The sequence below is a fragment of the Stenella coeruleoalba genome (genome assembly GCF_951394435.1).
Source record: "Stenella coeruleoalba genome assembly, chromosome: 12".
Lineage (NCBI taxonomy): Eukaryota > Metazoa > Chordata > Mammalia > Artiodactyla > Delphinidae > Stenella > Stenella coeruleoalba.
The window spans coordinates 42,410,652-42,427,712 of record NC_137158.1 but is presented as its reverse complement, the minus strand read 5'-3'; the positions used below and the strand labels follow the sequence as shown (position 1 = coordinate 42,427,712).

General features: G+C 42.0%; 2 protein-coding genes and 1 long non-coding RNA gene across 6 annotated transcripts in view; 1 reads left to right on the top strand and 2 right to left on the bottom strand.

The window, feature by feature from the left end:
• The window catches only part of RPF2 (ribosome production factor 2 homolog), a 78,104-nt gene extending 77,953 nt beyond the window's left edge, over positions 1-151 (bottom strand). For 3 of the 4 annotated variants that reach the window (XR_013830769.1, XR_013830770.1, XM_079939310.1), the window contains exon 1: positions 32-151. Coding sequence is in view for 1 of the 4 variants with exons in the window: in XM_079939310.1 (XP_079795436.1) it covers positions 32-54 (23 nt within the window). In the remaining 3 variants the exon portion in view is untranslated. The remainder of the gene's footprint in view (positions 1-31) is intronic. The other variant, XR_013830771.1, reaches the window with a different exon arrangement.
• LOC307195301 lies at positions 117-3,702 on the top strand. The gene is made up of 3 exons (XR_013830773.1): positions 117-352; positions 737-887; positions 3,605-3,702. It is a non-coding gene; the product is annotated as an uncharacterized lncRNA (long non-coding RNA).
• A 175-nt stretch (positions 3,703-3,877) lies between these two features.
• Positions 3,878-12,895, bottom strand: GTF3C6 (general transcription factor IIIC subunit 6; the record flags this gene model as incomplete). The annotated part of the gene is made up of 6 exons (XM_079939314.1): positions 3,878-5,466; positions 8,595-8,708; positions 10,144-10,188; positions 10,293-10,356; positions 12,335-12,415; positions 12,767-12,895. The coding sequence occupies 6 exons, from the start codon at positions 12,893-12,895 to the stop codon at positions 5,165-5,167; spliced, it is 735 nt and encodes a 244-aa protein (XP_079795440.1). The 3' UTR covers positions 3,878-5,164.
• Between the last annotated feature and the right edge of the window lie 4,166 nt (positions 12,896-17,061).

Below are 17,061 nucleotides of genomic sequence, written 5' to 3'. Positions count from 1 at the left end.
GTTACCCGGGGAAAGAACCCACTGCACTTACACAACTCGATCCAAAGCGTCCATGCTACCGCAGCGCCCACCTGGCGCACGCACGTGTACCACAGGGTTACAGGAGATACGGCAGCGCAACGACCGAGGAGGAACCGGAACTTGGGCGTGACGTCACTTCCTGGCACCGCCGCCGACGTGGAGGCTTGGAGGCGCTGGGGGCCGTTTGGGATGAAATAGCGCTCTGTTTCCTTGGTTACCGGTGTTTGTCTTGGCTCTTTTCCGGAAATCAACAGGCTCCTCTTGGAGCTTGATGTACACACCTGTGTGTGATAGACCAGGGTTCTCGGCCTTCCCCAATCAATAGAAATTGGTAAGAGGCCAGCCAAGAAATTCAGACAAGGCTTTTGGGGGGCTTCTGTGGCTGCAGGAAGGAGCAAAACCAAGTAACAGGTTCCCTTGCTAGTTCCCGAAGGTAGGGGGTGGGGCGCAGGTGAGCTGGTTCCTTATATGGGGTGAGGGTAGGGTGTGTCCAGGGGTGGGCTGGAGGGGTAGCTTAGGTGGTTTGCTCATGCATTTGGTGGTGTTGGTTGCAGGGGGCATGCGCAGTACCCTGCTTTTACTCCCTTTGCACCCAGCTCTGCAGAAGTGGCAATGGGGTTTTTCTGATCTTTTTGTTTCTTGCCCATAATTTGCCCCAACTGTGCATGCACATATTTTTAGTCTCTTATAGTTTTTTTGTATTTTGTTACTCCAGGAGACGTTTGTTCAGGTGCAAGCATTGCAGCTCTGCAGGAAATGGTCCCAGGTCCCAGCCTGTCTCATGTGTACACCTGGACTCAGATATTCAGGGACCAGGTGTTATTCATCTGGGAATCCTCCAGGATGCTAGAAAGGTTGGTGGCATGGTAGGTATTCATAGTCACTAAAATTATCAATGTGAAATATGCACTGTTGACAAAACTATGAGATCAGTGAGGCAGAGTTTATAAACAGAGTTTATAACTGCCACAGTGCCTGGCACATAAAATGTATGCAGAAAATAACACTTCTGATTGTTATTTTCCCCCCAATGTTTAAGTTGTCGTATACGTCACATGCCATAAATTACCCCGTAAAGTGTACAATTTCTTGGTTTTTAGTATATTCACAAAGATGTACATCCATCACCACTAATTCCAAAACATTTTTATCACCCTCTCATAACCCAGTAGCACTCTCCACTTTCCACCCTTGTCAACCCCTGGCAACCACTAACCTATGTCTCCGTAGATTTGACTATTGAGAACATACCATATTAATGGATTCATACAATATGTGGCCTTTTGCATCTGGCTTATTTCACTTACTATGTTCATAAGTGTCCATGTTTAAGGTTCATATGTGTTGTAACATGTATCAGTACTTCTTTCTTAGTACATTAATTTCTTTACTTAGGACTGAATAATAGTCCATTCTATGGATATACCATGTTTGTTTATCCATTCAAAAATTTATGAACATTTGTGTTTCCACTTTTATACTATTATGCATTATGCTGCTTTGAACATTTATGTACAACTTTTTGTGTAGACTTTTGTTTTCAGTTCTCTAGGAGTAGAACTGCATGTGGTAATTCTATGTTTGACATTTTGAGGAACTGCCAAAGTATTTTCTGTCTGCACCATTTTACATTTTCATTAGCAATGTAAGAGGGTTTGGAATTGGTTTTTCTATTGGTGCTGTAACAAATTACCACAAATTTACTGTCATAACACAAATGTATTATGTTAGTGTTCTAGAAGCCCGAAGCCTAAAATTAGTTTTACACGTCTAAAATTAAGTTGTCACTAGGGGTACATTCCCCCAGAAGCTCCAGGGAGACTGTTTCTTTGCCTTTCCAGTTTATAGAAGCCGTTTGCATTCCTCAGTATTCCTCCATCTTCAAAAGGCATCACTTGAACTTCTGTTTCTACTGCCACAACTTCTTTTTCTCTCTGACACTTCTGAATCCCTCTTATAAAACCCGTGTGATTACATGTGGCACAACTGGATAATCCACAATAATAACCCCCATCGCAAGATCCTTAACGTAATCATATAGCAAATTCCCTTTGGCCAAATAAGGTAACGTATTCACAGATCCCTGAGTTTAGGCATGGGCATCTTTTGGGGAGAGCATTATTCTATTAATCACAGGTTCCAACTTCTCCATTCCTCTCCAAAATTTGCTATTGTCCATCTTTTTTCATTAAGCCATCCTAGGTGTAAAGTAGTATCTCATTGTAGTTTTCACTTGCATTTCACTGATGACAAACGATTTTGAGCATTTTTTCCATGGGCTGATTGGCCATTTGTATACCTTTCTTCAGGAAAATGTCTATTCGAATCTTTGCTCATTTTTAAATTGGGTTGTCTTTTTATTGTTGGGTTGTAATAGTTTCCAATATATTCTACATACAAGTCCCTTATCTGATATATAATTTGAAATATTTTCTCCAATTGAATAGGCTTTTTCATTTTCTAGATAGTGTCCTCTGAAGCGAAAACCTTTTCAATTTTTTTTTTTTTTTTTTTTGTGGTACGCGGGCCTCTCGCTGTTGTGGCCTCTCCCGTTGCGGAGCACAGGCTCCGGACGCGCAGGTTCAGCGGCCACGGCTCACGGGCCCAGCCGTTCCGCGGCATGTGGGATCTTCCCGGACCGGGGCACGAACCCGTGTACCCTGCATCGGCAGGCGGACTCTCAACCACTGCGCCACCAGGGAAGCCCAAACTTTTCAATTTTGATGAAGTCCAATGTATCCAATTTTTTTTCGTTGCTTGCAATTTTTGTGTTATATCTAAGAGGACATTTCCTAATCCAACATAATAAACGATTTGTTTTTGTTTTTTTTTTTGGCTGTATTGGGTCTTCGTTGCTGAGCACAGGCTTCCTCTAGTTGCAGCGAGCAGAGGCTACTCTTCGTTGCGGTGCGTGGGCTTCTCATTGCAGTGGCTTCTCTTCCTGGGGAGCACAGGCTCTAGGCATGTGGGCTTCCATAGTTGCAGCCCGCAGACCTTAGAGCGTGCAGGCTTCAGTAATTGTGGCACATGGGCTTAGCAGTTGTGGCTCACAGGCTCTAGAGCGCAGGCTCAGTTGCTGTGGCACACAGGCTTAGTTGCTCTGCAACATGTGGGATCTTCCCAGACCAGGGACTGAACCCATGTCTCCTGTCTTCAGAGTTTTATCATTTTAAGCTCTTACATTTATTTAGACCTTTGGTCCATTTTGAATAAATCTATATATACATATAGTAGAGATGGGGGGGGTCCCGCTTCATTCTTTTGCATATGGATATTCAGTTGTCCCAGGACCATTTATTGAAAAGACTATGTTTGCTCCATTGTATTGCCTTTGCTCCTTGATCTAAGATCAGTTTACTATATGTATGTCTATTTCTGGGCTCTCTATTCTCTTCCATTGGCCTATTTGTCTATTCTTTCAGCAGTTCCCACTGTCTCTATTACTGTAGTTTTACAGTAAGTCGTGAAGTCCTCCTACTGTTCTTCAATATTGTATTGACTATTCTGGGTCTTTCCCTCTCCATATAAACTTTAGAGTTGGTTTGACAATATCCATAAAAACCTTGCTGTGATTTTATTTCAGATTGCATTGAAACTATAGATCAAGCTGGGAAGAACTAACATCTAGATAATATGGCCACTTTCATATACATGAGGAAAGCTGTGCACACTGCTAACCTGAATAAATTCTGGGATTCTGTTACAAAGAAATAAAGGAAGACCAGATGCTGGCTCAAGTAATTAGCAGTCTCTCCACATAGAGACTTCATACCATTTGGTAGAAAAAAATAAGCTTTTGATTAAACAAAAGCTGACACTAAAGTCATATAAAAATTGGGAGGATACACACTTATGATTTGGAAATGCTTTTAATCAGGGTAAGTTGTTTTCCAAATAAACAGTAAAAATTTACAAAACCTACTGAAGGAAAAAATTCCTCATCCTAGAACATTAGTTCTCTAATCTGTCACAACAGTTACACCTCCAACAGTTGTGAGATATAATTAACGTGAGGAGTGTTTTAACTTATTAGTACCAGGTTAAACCATATAAAATTGCAGTTTTATAGTCAGAAACAAATATTGGTAATTTCATATAGTTCAACCTGTATCAAAGTGTGTGACTAATTTACTTAAAAAATACAAGTTAGGGTAGATCTAGGTTATCACCATAATATTGTAGAATGTTACAGCTGAATTCCAACCATCTTTATTCAGTGGGAAAGAAGTGAAATTACAGCTGGAATATCAGAACTGTACCTTCACCCTTAAGCACTTCTGAATTCTTTTTCTGTTCTCAGGAGTAATACTGACATTGGTAGACTGGAAAATGGCCCCCCAAATGTTTTCATGCCATAATTCTCAGTTTTATGCCTGGTTAAATTACATGGCAAAAGGGACTTTGCAGATGGAATTAAGGTTATAGACCTTAAAACAGGGAAGTTACCCAGATGTGCCCAGTGTAATCAAATGGACCTTTAAAAGAAGGCAGAAGGGTCCATCATCAATAGGATTATGGAAGAAGCAGGAGAGATTCAAAGACTGAGAGGGACTTGACCATTGCTGGCTTTGAAGAGAAGCGGACCATGAGTGAAGGAATGCAGGCAGCCTCTAGAAGTGGTTTGGCTGGGAATGGCTCTCAGCCAACAGCAAGGAAATGGGACCGCGATCCTTCAGCTGCAAAGAACTGAATTCTGCCAACAACTGAATGAACGAGGAAATGGAGTCCCCCATGCCACATCCAGAAGAGAATGAAGCTCTGCAAATACCTTGATTTTAGCCCAGGTGAGACCCATATCAGATGGCTGACCTACAAAACTATAAGACAATACACTTGTGTAGCTTAATACACTTTAGCCACTAAGTCTGTGGTAATTTGTGATGGCTGCAATAGAAACTCACACTTACCTTAGTAAAACCCCCTTTTAAAGGACTCATCACAGAAGGGTCCCTACAGTCATTGAAACCATATTTTTAAAAACTCGTATCTGGTCCTTAATGATTCTAGTATATTAAACTATATTATAATTGGAAATGTGTATATAGCCAACAAAAATAATAAAATTGTGAACTGAAAACTACAAAGCCAGTTATTTCATATAAAAACTCTAAAAACATCATGACTAGTTTTTATGAGGAACATTTCATCTAGGAGTGATTTCTAAGGCAGTTTCTTGAGTTTCCATAAAAACAGAGCCTTCTGTCTCAGAAGAAGGGATATCAATAAGAGGACCAGAATCCTCTATATCCAAGTTTGGTGGTTTCTCCTGTTCATAACTCAGGTTTGAATTATCTTTCATTTGAATCTCTTGCTCTTCCAACTCCAAAGATTTATCTGGGTCTGGAGCTACAACTTCATCCTCTTCATTTTCATGCAGAAAACTACAAATCATGTTGGGTCTACAGGAGAAATCATTTTCCTTGATTTGCAGCCATTCCACACCACCTAATGGAGGAGGCAGGGGGACAAACCAAGAAACATGAAAAAGGAATTTCAGTTACTTACATATATTTTTAATTTAATTGTTCATATGAATATTTATCAAAATAAAACCCCAACATAAAGAAAGGAACATGGTGCCTGTACCTACTGATAAATGATCATATAATTTCCATCTTACATGGAGACCTTGGAATGCCTATAGGGTATGCATCATCAAAATCACTAAAAGTAATCAACTTCAGTTACTATTCCAAGCCCTTTTCCCAGAGTCCAATTCCCAACCCATTCTGAGAGATAACTGAGCTCCCACTGCCATCTTTTGTCTTGAAGAAAATTTTGTCACTTCCCTACAATTTTCTCCCTACCCATTCAGTTTTCATAATACAATGGATGATACCACTCTGTCATCTTGAGTCAACATTTATTTGTCATTTTGAGTTGAAAAATCCGATTGTGAAATAAGACACCTCTCCAAAAAAACCCTTGAAAAAATTTTTTGTTCCTTTCCATACTCACAGTCAAAGCCCTTACCTGTCAATGAACTCCCATAATCGAGAATTGCTCCAGGGACTTCCCTGGTGGTCCAGTGGTAAAGAATCCTCCTTACAATGCAGGGGAAAACGGGTTTGATCCCTGGTCAGGGAACTAAGCTCCCACATGCTGCAGGGCAACTAACCCCGCATGCCACAACTACTGAGGTCGCGCGCCTCAACTAGAGCCTGCGTATTGCAAACTACAGAACCCACGCACCCTGGAGCCTGTGCACCACAACGAAGAGCTTATGCGCTGCAACGAAAGATCCCAAATGCCTTAACGAAGATCCCGTGTGCTGCAACTAAGACCTGACACAGCCAAAAATAAACAAAATAAATAAATAATAAATAAATCTTAAAAAAAAAATTGCTCCAATAATGCTAGCCATTTTTTTCTTTCATCCTTATGACCCTTTCAGTTAAGTATTTTCAATGGATCCTCAATTCCTATAGCCCAAGCTGTTTACTCTCACCTTCAAAGTTCCATTAGATATCTGTAAGATATACCAACCTATCTTGTCACCCTGTTCACGCATCCATCTGTTCCTATCCCCATTCATAAACTAACTCTTCTGCAGCTGTTTGTTGAAACATCCTTACTGTTGATCCCATATCTTTTCTCATGTATTACTACTATAAAGTCTCCCTCTTTCAAAAATCGATTTGTTCTTTCCCTCCAGGTCAGCTTCAACTATTGACTTCATAGTTTTTTCTTGCTATAACGTCATTCTCCTAGTCACCAAGTTTAAAACCTCAAAGCCATCCTAAAGCCTACTCTGTTATCTAGCATAATACTTGGCACATAACAGATACTTAAAATAAGTTGAATGAAATGGGTGTCGAGTCATAGTCATCCATGTCTGTTTCAATGTGATTTGCTTTAGAGTACAAGTTCCTAGAAAGGACCACATTTCCTGTGTATTTTGTTCTGCCTCCAGCATCTTGCCATGTTTGGCAAACAGCCTCCAAGATGGTCCCCAATGATCCTCACCTTTCTGACAAGCACGCCCCTGTGTCGTCCCCTCCCACATGGAATAGGATATCACAGAAATGACAGAATGTGACTTCTAAGGATAGTTCATAAAAGACATTGTGGCTTCTACCTTGTTCTTAAGGATCACTTGGTCTGGGAAAGCCAGCCTCCGTGTCAGGAGGGCACTCAAACAGTAGTGTGAGGAGGTGAGGAAGTGAGGCCTCCTGCAACAGGCAGCACAAACTCACCAGCTATGTGAGTGAGCCATCTTACAATTAGATTTTCCGGCCCTACTCAAGCCTTCAGATGACTACAGCCCAGCCAACACAATGACTGCAACCTCATGAGAGACCCCAGCCAGAACAACCTAGCTAAGCTGCTCCCCAGTTCCTGATTCACAGAAACGTGTAAGATGGTGTTCTGTTGTTGTTGTTTTAAGCCTTTAAGTTTAGGGGTAACTTTTTATGCAGCAACAGGTAACCAATACAGCCTTGAATAGTTCGTTACTAATTTATTTGATTGAAAGATACACACAAATCTTCCCAAAGATCTATTAGATTATTAAGAACTATAGGAGAGGAAATTGTATAACTTCCTTTAAAAAGAATATCTAAATGATAGCTAAGCTATCTGGTATGTATCTGCCTTTCGAATTCATTCTAGAACTTCAAGTGCCTACTTCCTATTATTTTTGGAGTGCCTAAAAAAAGGGATAATTGTGGAATATATAAGAACAAAGATTTGTTATATAGTTACGTGTAGCTGGTATAATTAATTTCTAAATGATTAATGTACCTTCAAATGTTTATTCCTTAAAATATAATAAATCAAACCATGAATATTCATCAATAGGGTCTCATTTACTAGAGTTTCAAATATGTCTTTGAGCAATAAGTCTTTTTTTTTTTGGTGGACAAACACCTTTATTCTGACTGTGTCACAAATTCCCTAGGGCAAGAGAAGGAGGTTGGTGTGGTGAACAATGGGCTTTAAACCACCAAGTGTTTATTTGCTCATCTCCACAAACATGCGCCTGCTATGGGTGCAAGAAGCACTGGCCTAAGGTCTCTAGTGTGGGATGACGAGCAACTGGAGAAGGCTAAATGGATGCTTATTAAAGAACGAGACCCAGGACTAACAACTCTGGTCCTAGAGTCCCTCCCACATATAAAGCCAGTTTCTTCCAGTTGTGAGCATCTTGGGGAAGGTTACTGCATCTGCCAAAAGTTCAGGAGATCCTATGGGGTTACTCCTTGGGAATCGAGAACTGCTATCATCATATCTTCTGCACTTACAAAGAAGTTTTAATGAGAGAGAGAGAGAGAGAAGTAGTTGCTGAATTCCCTGGGGTTGAAATCATGTCAAGTTTCTTGACAAACTCCTCACAATCGTTTCCAATGCAAAGAAGATAGAAATTTCTTATATGTCTCCAGTGCCCCCTGCTATGTGAGAATTCAACTCAATTTTAAATCTATGTTTGGTACTTTTCATGGAGTACCCTCAATTTTAATATACTTTACCTATCACATATAGTTATTACTACAAAGTACAAAGAACATCCTGGCAGCAGTGTTTCATAAAGCCAATACTAAATCACCTATTTTCAGAGAACTAAGTGAACTAACCTATGTTTTCTTCTCCTTCCTTCTTTTCTGTCAGAAGAGTTCTTGTCATGCTGAGCTTCTTCATTGTGTGGCATTTATATTTTAGCGCTGTTTTATTATTGCCTTCTGCATCCACTAGAATATAAAATGAACACTATTATGCTGCTTGATGCCATCAAATAATCATGTTAAGCCTCAATGATTCCAGTTTCCTCCAGCTCCAAGCACAGAGAAATATCAGATAAAATACATAAGAACAAAAGGCACAGTGAACTCAAAGACAACAAACATCTCTACGGGACAGAAACACAAAGTGAGATTAAAGCTATGGGCCTATTAGGCTCCAGCTCGGAAGCAGGAAAGGGAGGCCAGGAATTTGGCCTTACAGGGTAATGAGGTCGAAAACTCAGCCACTCAAAGTGAAGGACCAAAGGTAGACCTACTGCTTGAAGCCGGACTGGAGTGGAGAACATTACCGATCATGAAAGAAGATGAGAAAAAAACCGCTGCCAACCTGCTGCTGGGGGTCACAGCTTTATAAAAACTGTGGGCGTAGGAAGGAGGGAGGATGAGGCTCTGTGCTAAGGATGTGAAGCACACGGAAAACTTCCACACCCTGCCACTGTGTGGCTGATACTACACTTTAGAAAGCAACACAGTGACATCTATTAAGTTCAACCACATGAAACTGTCGCTATTCGGCCCAAATTGGTAATTTCATATGGTTGAATCTAGTACACACACTCATCAAGACATTTTTACATATATGCAAAAGGAAACATAAAACTATTCATGGCAGTATTTCTGTAGTGAGTTAATAAGCATAATTATGAAAACGGGCTCTGGAGCAGACCACCTGGGTTCAAATCCTGGCTCTGCCTCTTATTTTGTGTATGACCTCGGGAATGTTATTTACCTCTCTGTGCTTCAGTTTCTTCAAATATAAAATGAAAACAATGGCATCTACCTCATAGACTTGTGGTGAGGATTCAATGAGTTAATACTTATAGCACCTAGAACAGTGCCTGACATACAGAAAGCACTCAATAAATTTTAGTAGTTATTAATAATTACTGGTAAAAACAAAAGCAACCTACATGTCCATAAATTGGAGAATAAACTGTGGTATAGTCACAAATAGAATCTTAAGCAACAGGGAAAACATATATCAACACATATAAATCTCGAAACATCTCTAATTGAAAAAAGGCATAGAATAATATGTGTAATATGCTATAACTTATATCAAGTGTGAAAATACACAGAAAGTGCTATTTATTGTGTGCGCATACATACATATGTAATATAAAATCAGGTATAGGAAAGAAAAACACCAAATTCAGGAGAGTGATTAACTCTGAAGACAGAGGAAGGGAGTAGGTTTGGAGAGGGGTATACAAGGGGCTTCAAAGGTATGTGGAATGTTTTTTAACTACCTAACCAAAAGGGAGGATTTGATACAGCTAGACAAGGCGTACATGAGATCTTATAATTTTAATATCCACCATACATAAGTATGTTTGAAATATTTCATAGTAAAAAGAGTTGAGTCAACATAGCAATCACTTACCATGTTCAACATTTTCTTCAAAGATAACACAGGTCCCAAGAGTGTCTGTAGAAAAACATGAAGGCAACTTGTTGAGAAGTAACAGAGCTACTTTCTCTGAAAGGCATATTAAAAAAAAAGGGAGTTTCATCTCTCTGACTTCCTCCTACCTTCATACTCTCCAGCAAAGACATAGCTGTCCACTTGCAGAATGGGCTTCTCAGTATCAATTCCCTAAAACAGAATATAGGATCATTAAAAAAATCATCATTAGAAAAAGCCTTGGGGGTGGGGGGAATGGGTGAAGTGGGGGCTCAAACGATACCAACTTGCAGTTACAAAATAAATAAGTCCTGGGATGTTTAAGAACATCATGGTGACTATAGTTAATAATACTGTACTTTATATTTGAAAATTGCTAAGAGAGTAAACCTTCAAAGCTCTTACCAGAAGAAAAAAAAATTGTAACGATGTGTAGTGATGGGTGTTAACTAGACATTGTGGTGATCATTTCACAATATATGCAAATATTGAAAACGTTGTACAGCTGAAACTAGTATAATGTTATATGTCAATTATTTCTCAATTTAAAAAAGAATGCACAAGGGACTTCCCTGGTGGTACAGCGGTTAAGACTCTGCGCTTCCACTGCACGGGGCACGGGTTCGATCCCTGGTCAGGGAACTAAGATCCCACATCCCGCATGCCGTGTGGCATGGCAGAAAAAGAACAAGACTTTTACATGAAACCTTGCTACCAAGGAGACTGATTTCCAAAGCTGGGGAACCTTTGGATCTTCTTGTCCTAGCAAGTAAAAGATAAGCTAAAACTGCTCTCATCACAGCAGCTACAAACTGAAGACTACTTAATTCATACCCAAGTAGCAAGGTCTATTTCAATCAACATCCTCTTCAACATAAAGTAAGAACAGAGGAAGTTTTGTCAAAAATGCTCAAAAGAGGGCTTCCCTGGTGGCGCAGTGGTTGAGAGTCCGCCTGCCAATGCAGGGGACACGGGTTCGTGTCCCGGTCCGGGAAGATCCCACATGCCGCGGAGCGGCTGGGCCCGTGAGCCATGGCCGCTGAGCCTGGGCGTCCGGAGCCTGTGCTCCGCAATGGGAGAGGCCACAACAGTGAGAGGCCCGCGAACTGCAAAAAAAAAAAAAAAAATGCTCAAAAGATTTTAAACATAAAACAGACGGTAACTCCCGATACCATAGCTCAAGTCAACAGTACTCGGGCCTCTCACCGCCGTGGCCTCTCCCGTTGCCGAGCACAGGCTCCGGGCGCGCAGGCTCAGCGGCCATGGCTCACGGGCCGCACGAACCCGCGTCCCTGCATCAGCAGGCAGACTCCCAACCACTGCGTCACCAGGGAAGCCCTGAAGTCCTTTCTTAATAGGTATTCTCTCTCCCTTCTCCACACTATTTTTGTTTGTTTTCCATATTTTATTTTTTGAAGTTTTTTAAATTTTATTTTATTATTATTATTTTTGCGGTAGGCGGGCCTCTCACTGTTGGGGCCTCTCCCGTTACGGAGCACAGGCTCCGGACGCGCAGGCTCCGCGGCCCGTGGGATCTTCCCGGACCAGGGCACGAACCCGTGTCCCCTGCATCGGCAGGCGGACTCTCAACCACTGCGCCCCCAGGGAAGCCCCTTTAATTTTGTTTTTTACTTAAGTATAGTTGAAGTACAATGCTGTGTAATCACTGCTGTACAGCAAAGTGACTCAATTGTACATATATACATTTTTTCATATTCTCCATTATCATTTATCACAGGATATTGAAATATAGTTCCCTGTGCTATACAGTAGAACCTTGTTGTTTACCCATTCTATATATACCAGTTTGCATGTTTAACCTCTGTGTGCATATCTAATTATCCTCTCTGCCCTTTGTGTTTTACTCACCCTCCTCACTATATAAAACGGTGTATTTTTTCAAAACCTAATGTTCCATATCAAAATGCTTTAACCCTCCAAATCTTTACCTCTCTCCAGCCACACAGGCAGACACTCAGGCAGAGTTAGGCATTAACTTTCTCCCAGCTGCTCCTACAGTCCCCCTGTACTCCTGTAATTGTCTCCAGTGTTCACTGCTTTGTTCACGTGAAATTAATATATCAATCTTAGGGACGGGTATATTTCACCAGTCATTCTTGTTTTAAATTTAAGAAAATCTACAACAACCCCCCAATTCTACAAGACTCACCAAAATCTTGCATTTATTTTCACATTTTGAGAGAAAGTCTGAATCAATAATTCCTGATAATTCCACCAGAACCAACTGCTCCTGGTGGAAGAAAGAGGGGTTAAAGGCGCTAGCTTGCGAGTGTGCAGGAAGAAGCAGGCATTAACGAGAGAAGCCAAGCCTCGCCAGTGCAACGACCCCACCTTTGTGAAAACTAGGTCCTGCTTTCAACAAGAGGAAGCGCGCGCCGTTACTTAAGGTAACTTCCCTCCTTCCCCCTCGAACTTCCGTGTAGCCCATAAGGCTGGGGCCAGCTGCCCGCCGCTCCGCGCGCCCTGAGGCACAATCCCGCCAGGAGCCCCCGCAAGCCCGCCGCGTCCCGACTCCCTTCCGCGCACACAGCCGAGCAGCCACCCTCTCCACCGCCGCGCGGGCTTCCGCCGTCGCACTCACTGCGTCCTCCTCCTCCTCCTCCTCCTCCTCGTCCCAGTATCCCCGACTTGGCTCCTCGGCCACCGCCGCCATGCCGCCGCTCCTCCGCGCGGTCTCCGAGCCGTGGGCCCCGCCCGCCGGAGCCGCCATCTTGAGTACGGGCAGCAGCTTCCGCCCCGCCGCGGCTCCGACAGCGCCAGTTGCTCCTGCCAGCACGCGAGATGGCGGCTCCCAGGCCCACGTGGAGCCTGTTGTCCCTGTCCCGAGAGCCGGAGCCGGGGCCCTGGCGGGTCGGCCGGGCAGGTCCCGCGACCTAGGGAACCCTCGGGTTCCCGGCCCAGCTGGGACGCGAGCACTATGGAAGCCGAGGGGATGAAGTAGGTGCAGGCAAGGAGGCTACGGTGCGCGAGGGAAATGGAGAGGCCTCGTGTGGCCCCAGCCTACAATGCTTGGAAAGAAATTCCTAATGTCGTGTGAGCACTGATCATCAATTCAGGTTCTCCACGAGCTAAGTAAAGGGCAGTCCTCAGTGTTCCACGTATCGGGCGCCCACTGCGCGAGGAAGTGAGCTGGGGTTTCAGGCAGCTAGGAGAGGTAGAATAAGGGACCAACCAATACTAATCAGATGGCCCTAGGTGCTGTAAGAGACCCAGATTGTCTGCGGAGTATAGTAGACTCCGAGAAGTGAAGTTTTGAACAGGATTTTCTTAAACTAACCTCATGGATTTTTCAGATTATAAAATAAATGATCTTTGTACGTGAGACAGGATGATCTACCTTCAAAGAGCATGAGGTTTGGGGTTTGATACCCTTCCGGTTCTGCTGCGTTACTTAACAGTAAGCCTTTAGGCAAGTTGGTTATTGTGAGGATTAAATGAGATAATCCCACTATTCACATATTAAGCACTAATGTGCATTTAATCTAGTATTAGTAATAATATATAAAAATTTAGAGTATTACAACTTTTAAAAAACGTTTTCCGGGAATTCCCTGGCGGTCCAGTGGGCAGGACTTGGTGCTTTCTCTGCCGTGGCCCTGGGTTCAATCCCTGGTCCCGGAACTAAGATCCTTCAAGTCACGCGGTGCGGCCAAACAAAACAAAACAAAGAAAACAACGAGGGGACTTCCCTGGTGGCCCAGTTGTTAAGTCTCCGAGCTCCCAATGCAGGGGGCACGGGTTTGAACCCTGGTCGGGGAACTAAGATCCTGCGTGCCCTATGGCACGGCCAAAAAATAATAATAAAAAGTAAAAAAAAAAAAAGTTTATTAAAAAAATCAAAAAACCCATTTTCCTACACAATATATCTTTCCAGCTTCTTTCTACGTAAACACATTGTTTAAAAAACCCATTTTCCTACACATATCTTTCCAGCTTCTTTCTACATAAACACATTGTTTATGTGTACATCTGTTTTAAACTTGCTTTTCTCACTATATGTAGTATTATGGATGTTTGTCCATATTTTCCATGATAAATACAGATCTATGTGATGGTATTTATTGTGCAATATTGATATTGCACAACACTTTAGTAAACATCTTTGTGCATTTTTACCCAGTTCCTCCATTAGATGAATAGGATTTCGTAGCTTAAAAAAAGTGGGAAAAATCACTGGACTTGTTAGCAGTTGTAGATTTGAATTATAGCTCTGAAATATAAGAATTGTGACCTGGCACAAGTTGCTGCACTTTCTCATCCCCTGTGTTCTTATTTATTAAATGAGGATAAAATTATTCATCTTCACTGTATATATTTTTTTGTTTGAAGATTAGATCATGTATCTAAAAGTGCTTTGTAGGGGACTTGCCTAGTGGTCCAGTGGTTAGGACTCCCTGCTCCCAATTCAGGGGCCACAGAGTTCCATCCCTGGTTGGGGAATTAATATCCTGCATGCCTTGCAGCGCAGCCAAAAATTTTTTTTTAAAAGTGCTTTGTAAATTGAAAAATTATATAAATTGTCAGATTTTATTGAAGGTTCAGGGAAGATAAAGAGGAGAAGGACAATCCAAGCTGAGGGAGCAGCAGACAGTGAAGGAAGGCTTGAGGAATGAAAATATGTTTTACGAGGTCAGTGTAATGACTCAAGATGTCCCTTTCAAATAAACAAACCTCATACTTCTAGTCGAGGTTATTATTGTTTACTATTTAAGACATAATTATTATTTTTATTTTGAATGATTTACGAAAGGATAGAGACTGAAAAGTAAGCCTTCCATTCCTGTCCCCCAGCACCCCTTTCTATAGGCAATTAGTGCTAGCGGTCTAGCCTTTCTAAGCAGACCATAGGTCTTGACACTTCTCCAGGGTGCTGCTAGGGGAATGAGGATGCACCAGTTTACACTCCTTCCCAGCCTAAGGAAATCTCATTTATTTCCTCCAGTGTAAATAAAGGCACCTCTTCCCTTTTACCTCTCAGACATGTAGCATAATTTCCTCAGTGAGCTCAGACTCTAACAATAGATGGGAAAAGCCACGGTCTTCAAGTAGCTTCAGCTTTCCATCCTTTAGACATCCAAGACAAAGGAATACAAATGGCCTGGCTGCCCGCTTGGAAGAGATCAAGGGGAAAATGTAGTGTACTAGTATCTCCATAAATTATCCTGCCATATTGATAAAATATTTTGGAAGAAATCAAACCTGTCTTGTTGATTTTAAGAGTCAAAGGAATCTGTTCACACCCTAAGTCAATATAGCCTAGGGGCTTGAGGGCTCAAAGTGTTCACTGAAAAGAGATTCGGAGGCAGTGGCTCTCCCAGTACCCTGGAGATTTTGTGTGGTTCCCGTGGCATTGCCAGAAAGGGAGCGGTGGTGAGAGGCATAAAGGTAAACACCTGGATGTTGTTGACATTCTGTAAAGGAAGAAAACTCATTTCAAATGTTCTAAGTAATGAATTTCTACTGCTAAGAAGTTGGTAACAAAATGAGGGAAGATTTACAAGTCAGATTAAAAAGAGCCAAGGGGGCTTCCCTGGTGGCGCAGTGGTTGAGAGTCGGCCTGCCAATGCAGGGGACACGGGTTTGTGCCCCGGTCTGGGAGGATCCCACATGCCGCGGAGCGGCTGGGCCCGTGAGCCATGGCCGCTGAGCCTGCGCGTCCCGAGCCTGTGCTCTGCAACGGGAGAGGCCACAGCAGTGAGAGGCCCGCGTACCGCAAAAAAAAAAAAAAAAGAGAAGAAAAAAAAAGAGCCAAGGAAGAGATAAATTACATGGTTTTCTACAGCCATAGTTGGAGCTAATATAGAAGAATCTATGTAATTTGGTAGGAGGGCCAATTGACTTTAATTGTAGCTAATAAGAGGAATCATGAAAAAAATTCAGAACTATGATTTCTGAGAAACATAAATGAAACATAAATGAGGTTGTCGTGGTCAATATTTAAAAGCCTGCCACTAGGAGGAGACAAATGAACTAAAAATTGTTTAATCTGGTCTTCCTTTAGAACACATTTTCTAAATTAAGAAGAACCTATATGAAAATTATATTTAGTAGCAGAATTCTAGTAAAAGAGCCTTTAGTGAGTGTTAACATTTTGTCTTAAAAAAAGATTTTGCACTTAAATAATAGTTTATATTCCATTAGGTGGTTCTTTTTTTTTTTGAAATCCATTTCTTACTCCATTTGAAATTCAAAAACTAAATGCTAGACCAGCGGCCCTCAAACTTCAGCTGCATCAGAATCACCGTGGAGGGCTTGCTAGAGCGCAGATTGCTCAGCCAGAGTTTCTGATTCAGCAGGTCTGGTATAGGACAGGACGTAAAATACACATTTCTAACAAGTTCTCAGGTGATGCTGATGTTTCTGGTCTGGGGAACACACTCTGAGAACCACTGTGCTAGCTAAATGGCTATGGAAGTAAGCCACATGCCAACAACCAGATTCAATTAAAATACTGAGAACATACTAATCAAAGCATTTCAGCTTGCAAAAAAGTAACTTAGTATCAGAAATAAAATTGGAGTGATCATTTTTGGAGGGCTTTGAATCAAAAGAAACCAGCTTATACTTAATTTGGTAGCAGCGTGGCACTACTGGAGTGTGTGATGAAGTAAAATGGCACATACACACAGACCGAGGGCAGAGAGACCAGGTGGGGTCTACAGGGATTCTTCTCAAACCAGAACACAGATACGCCATGTGAAGCTCCTGATAAACGTAGAAAATGTTCTCAAAGCATCAGTTTGTCTCACCGACAGCTAACTAGACGCTTCCTAGAATGTTAAAGCGAAAATAGATGGAGGAACCGCAATGAGAAGCCCGCGCACCGCAACAAAGAGTAGCCCCCGCTCGCTGGAACTAGAGAAAGCCCGCGTGCAG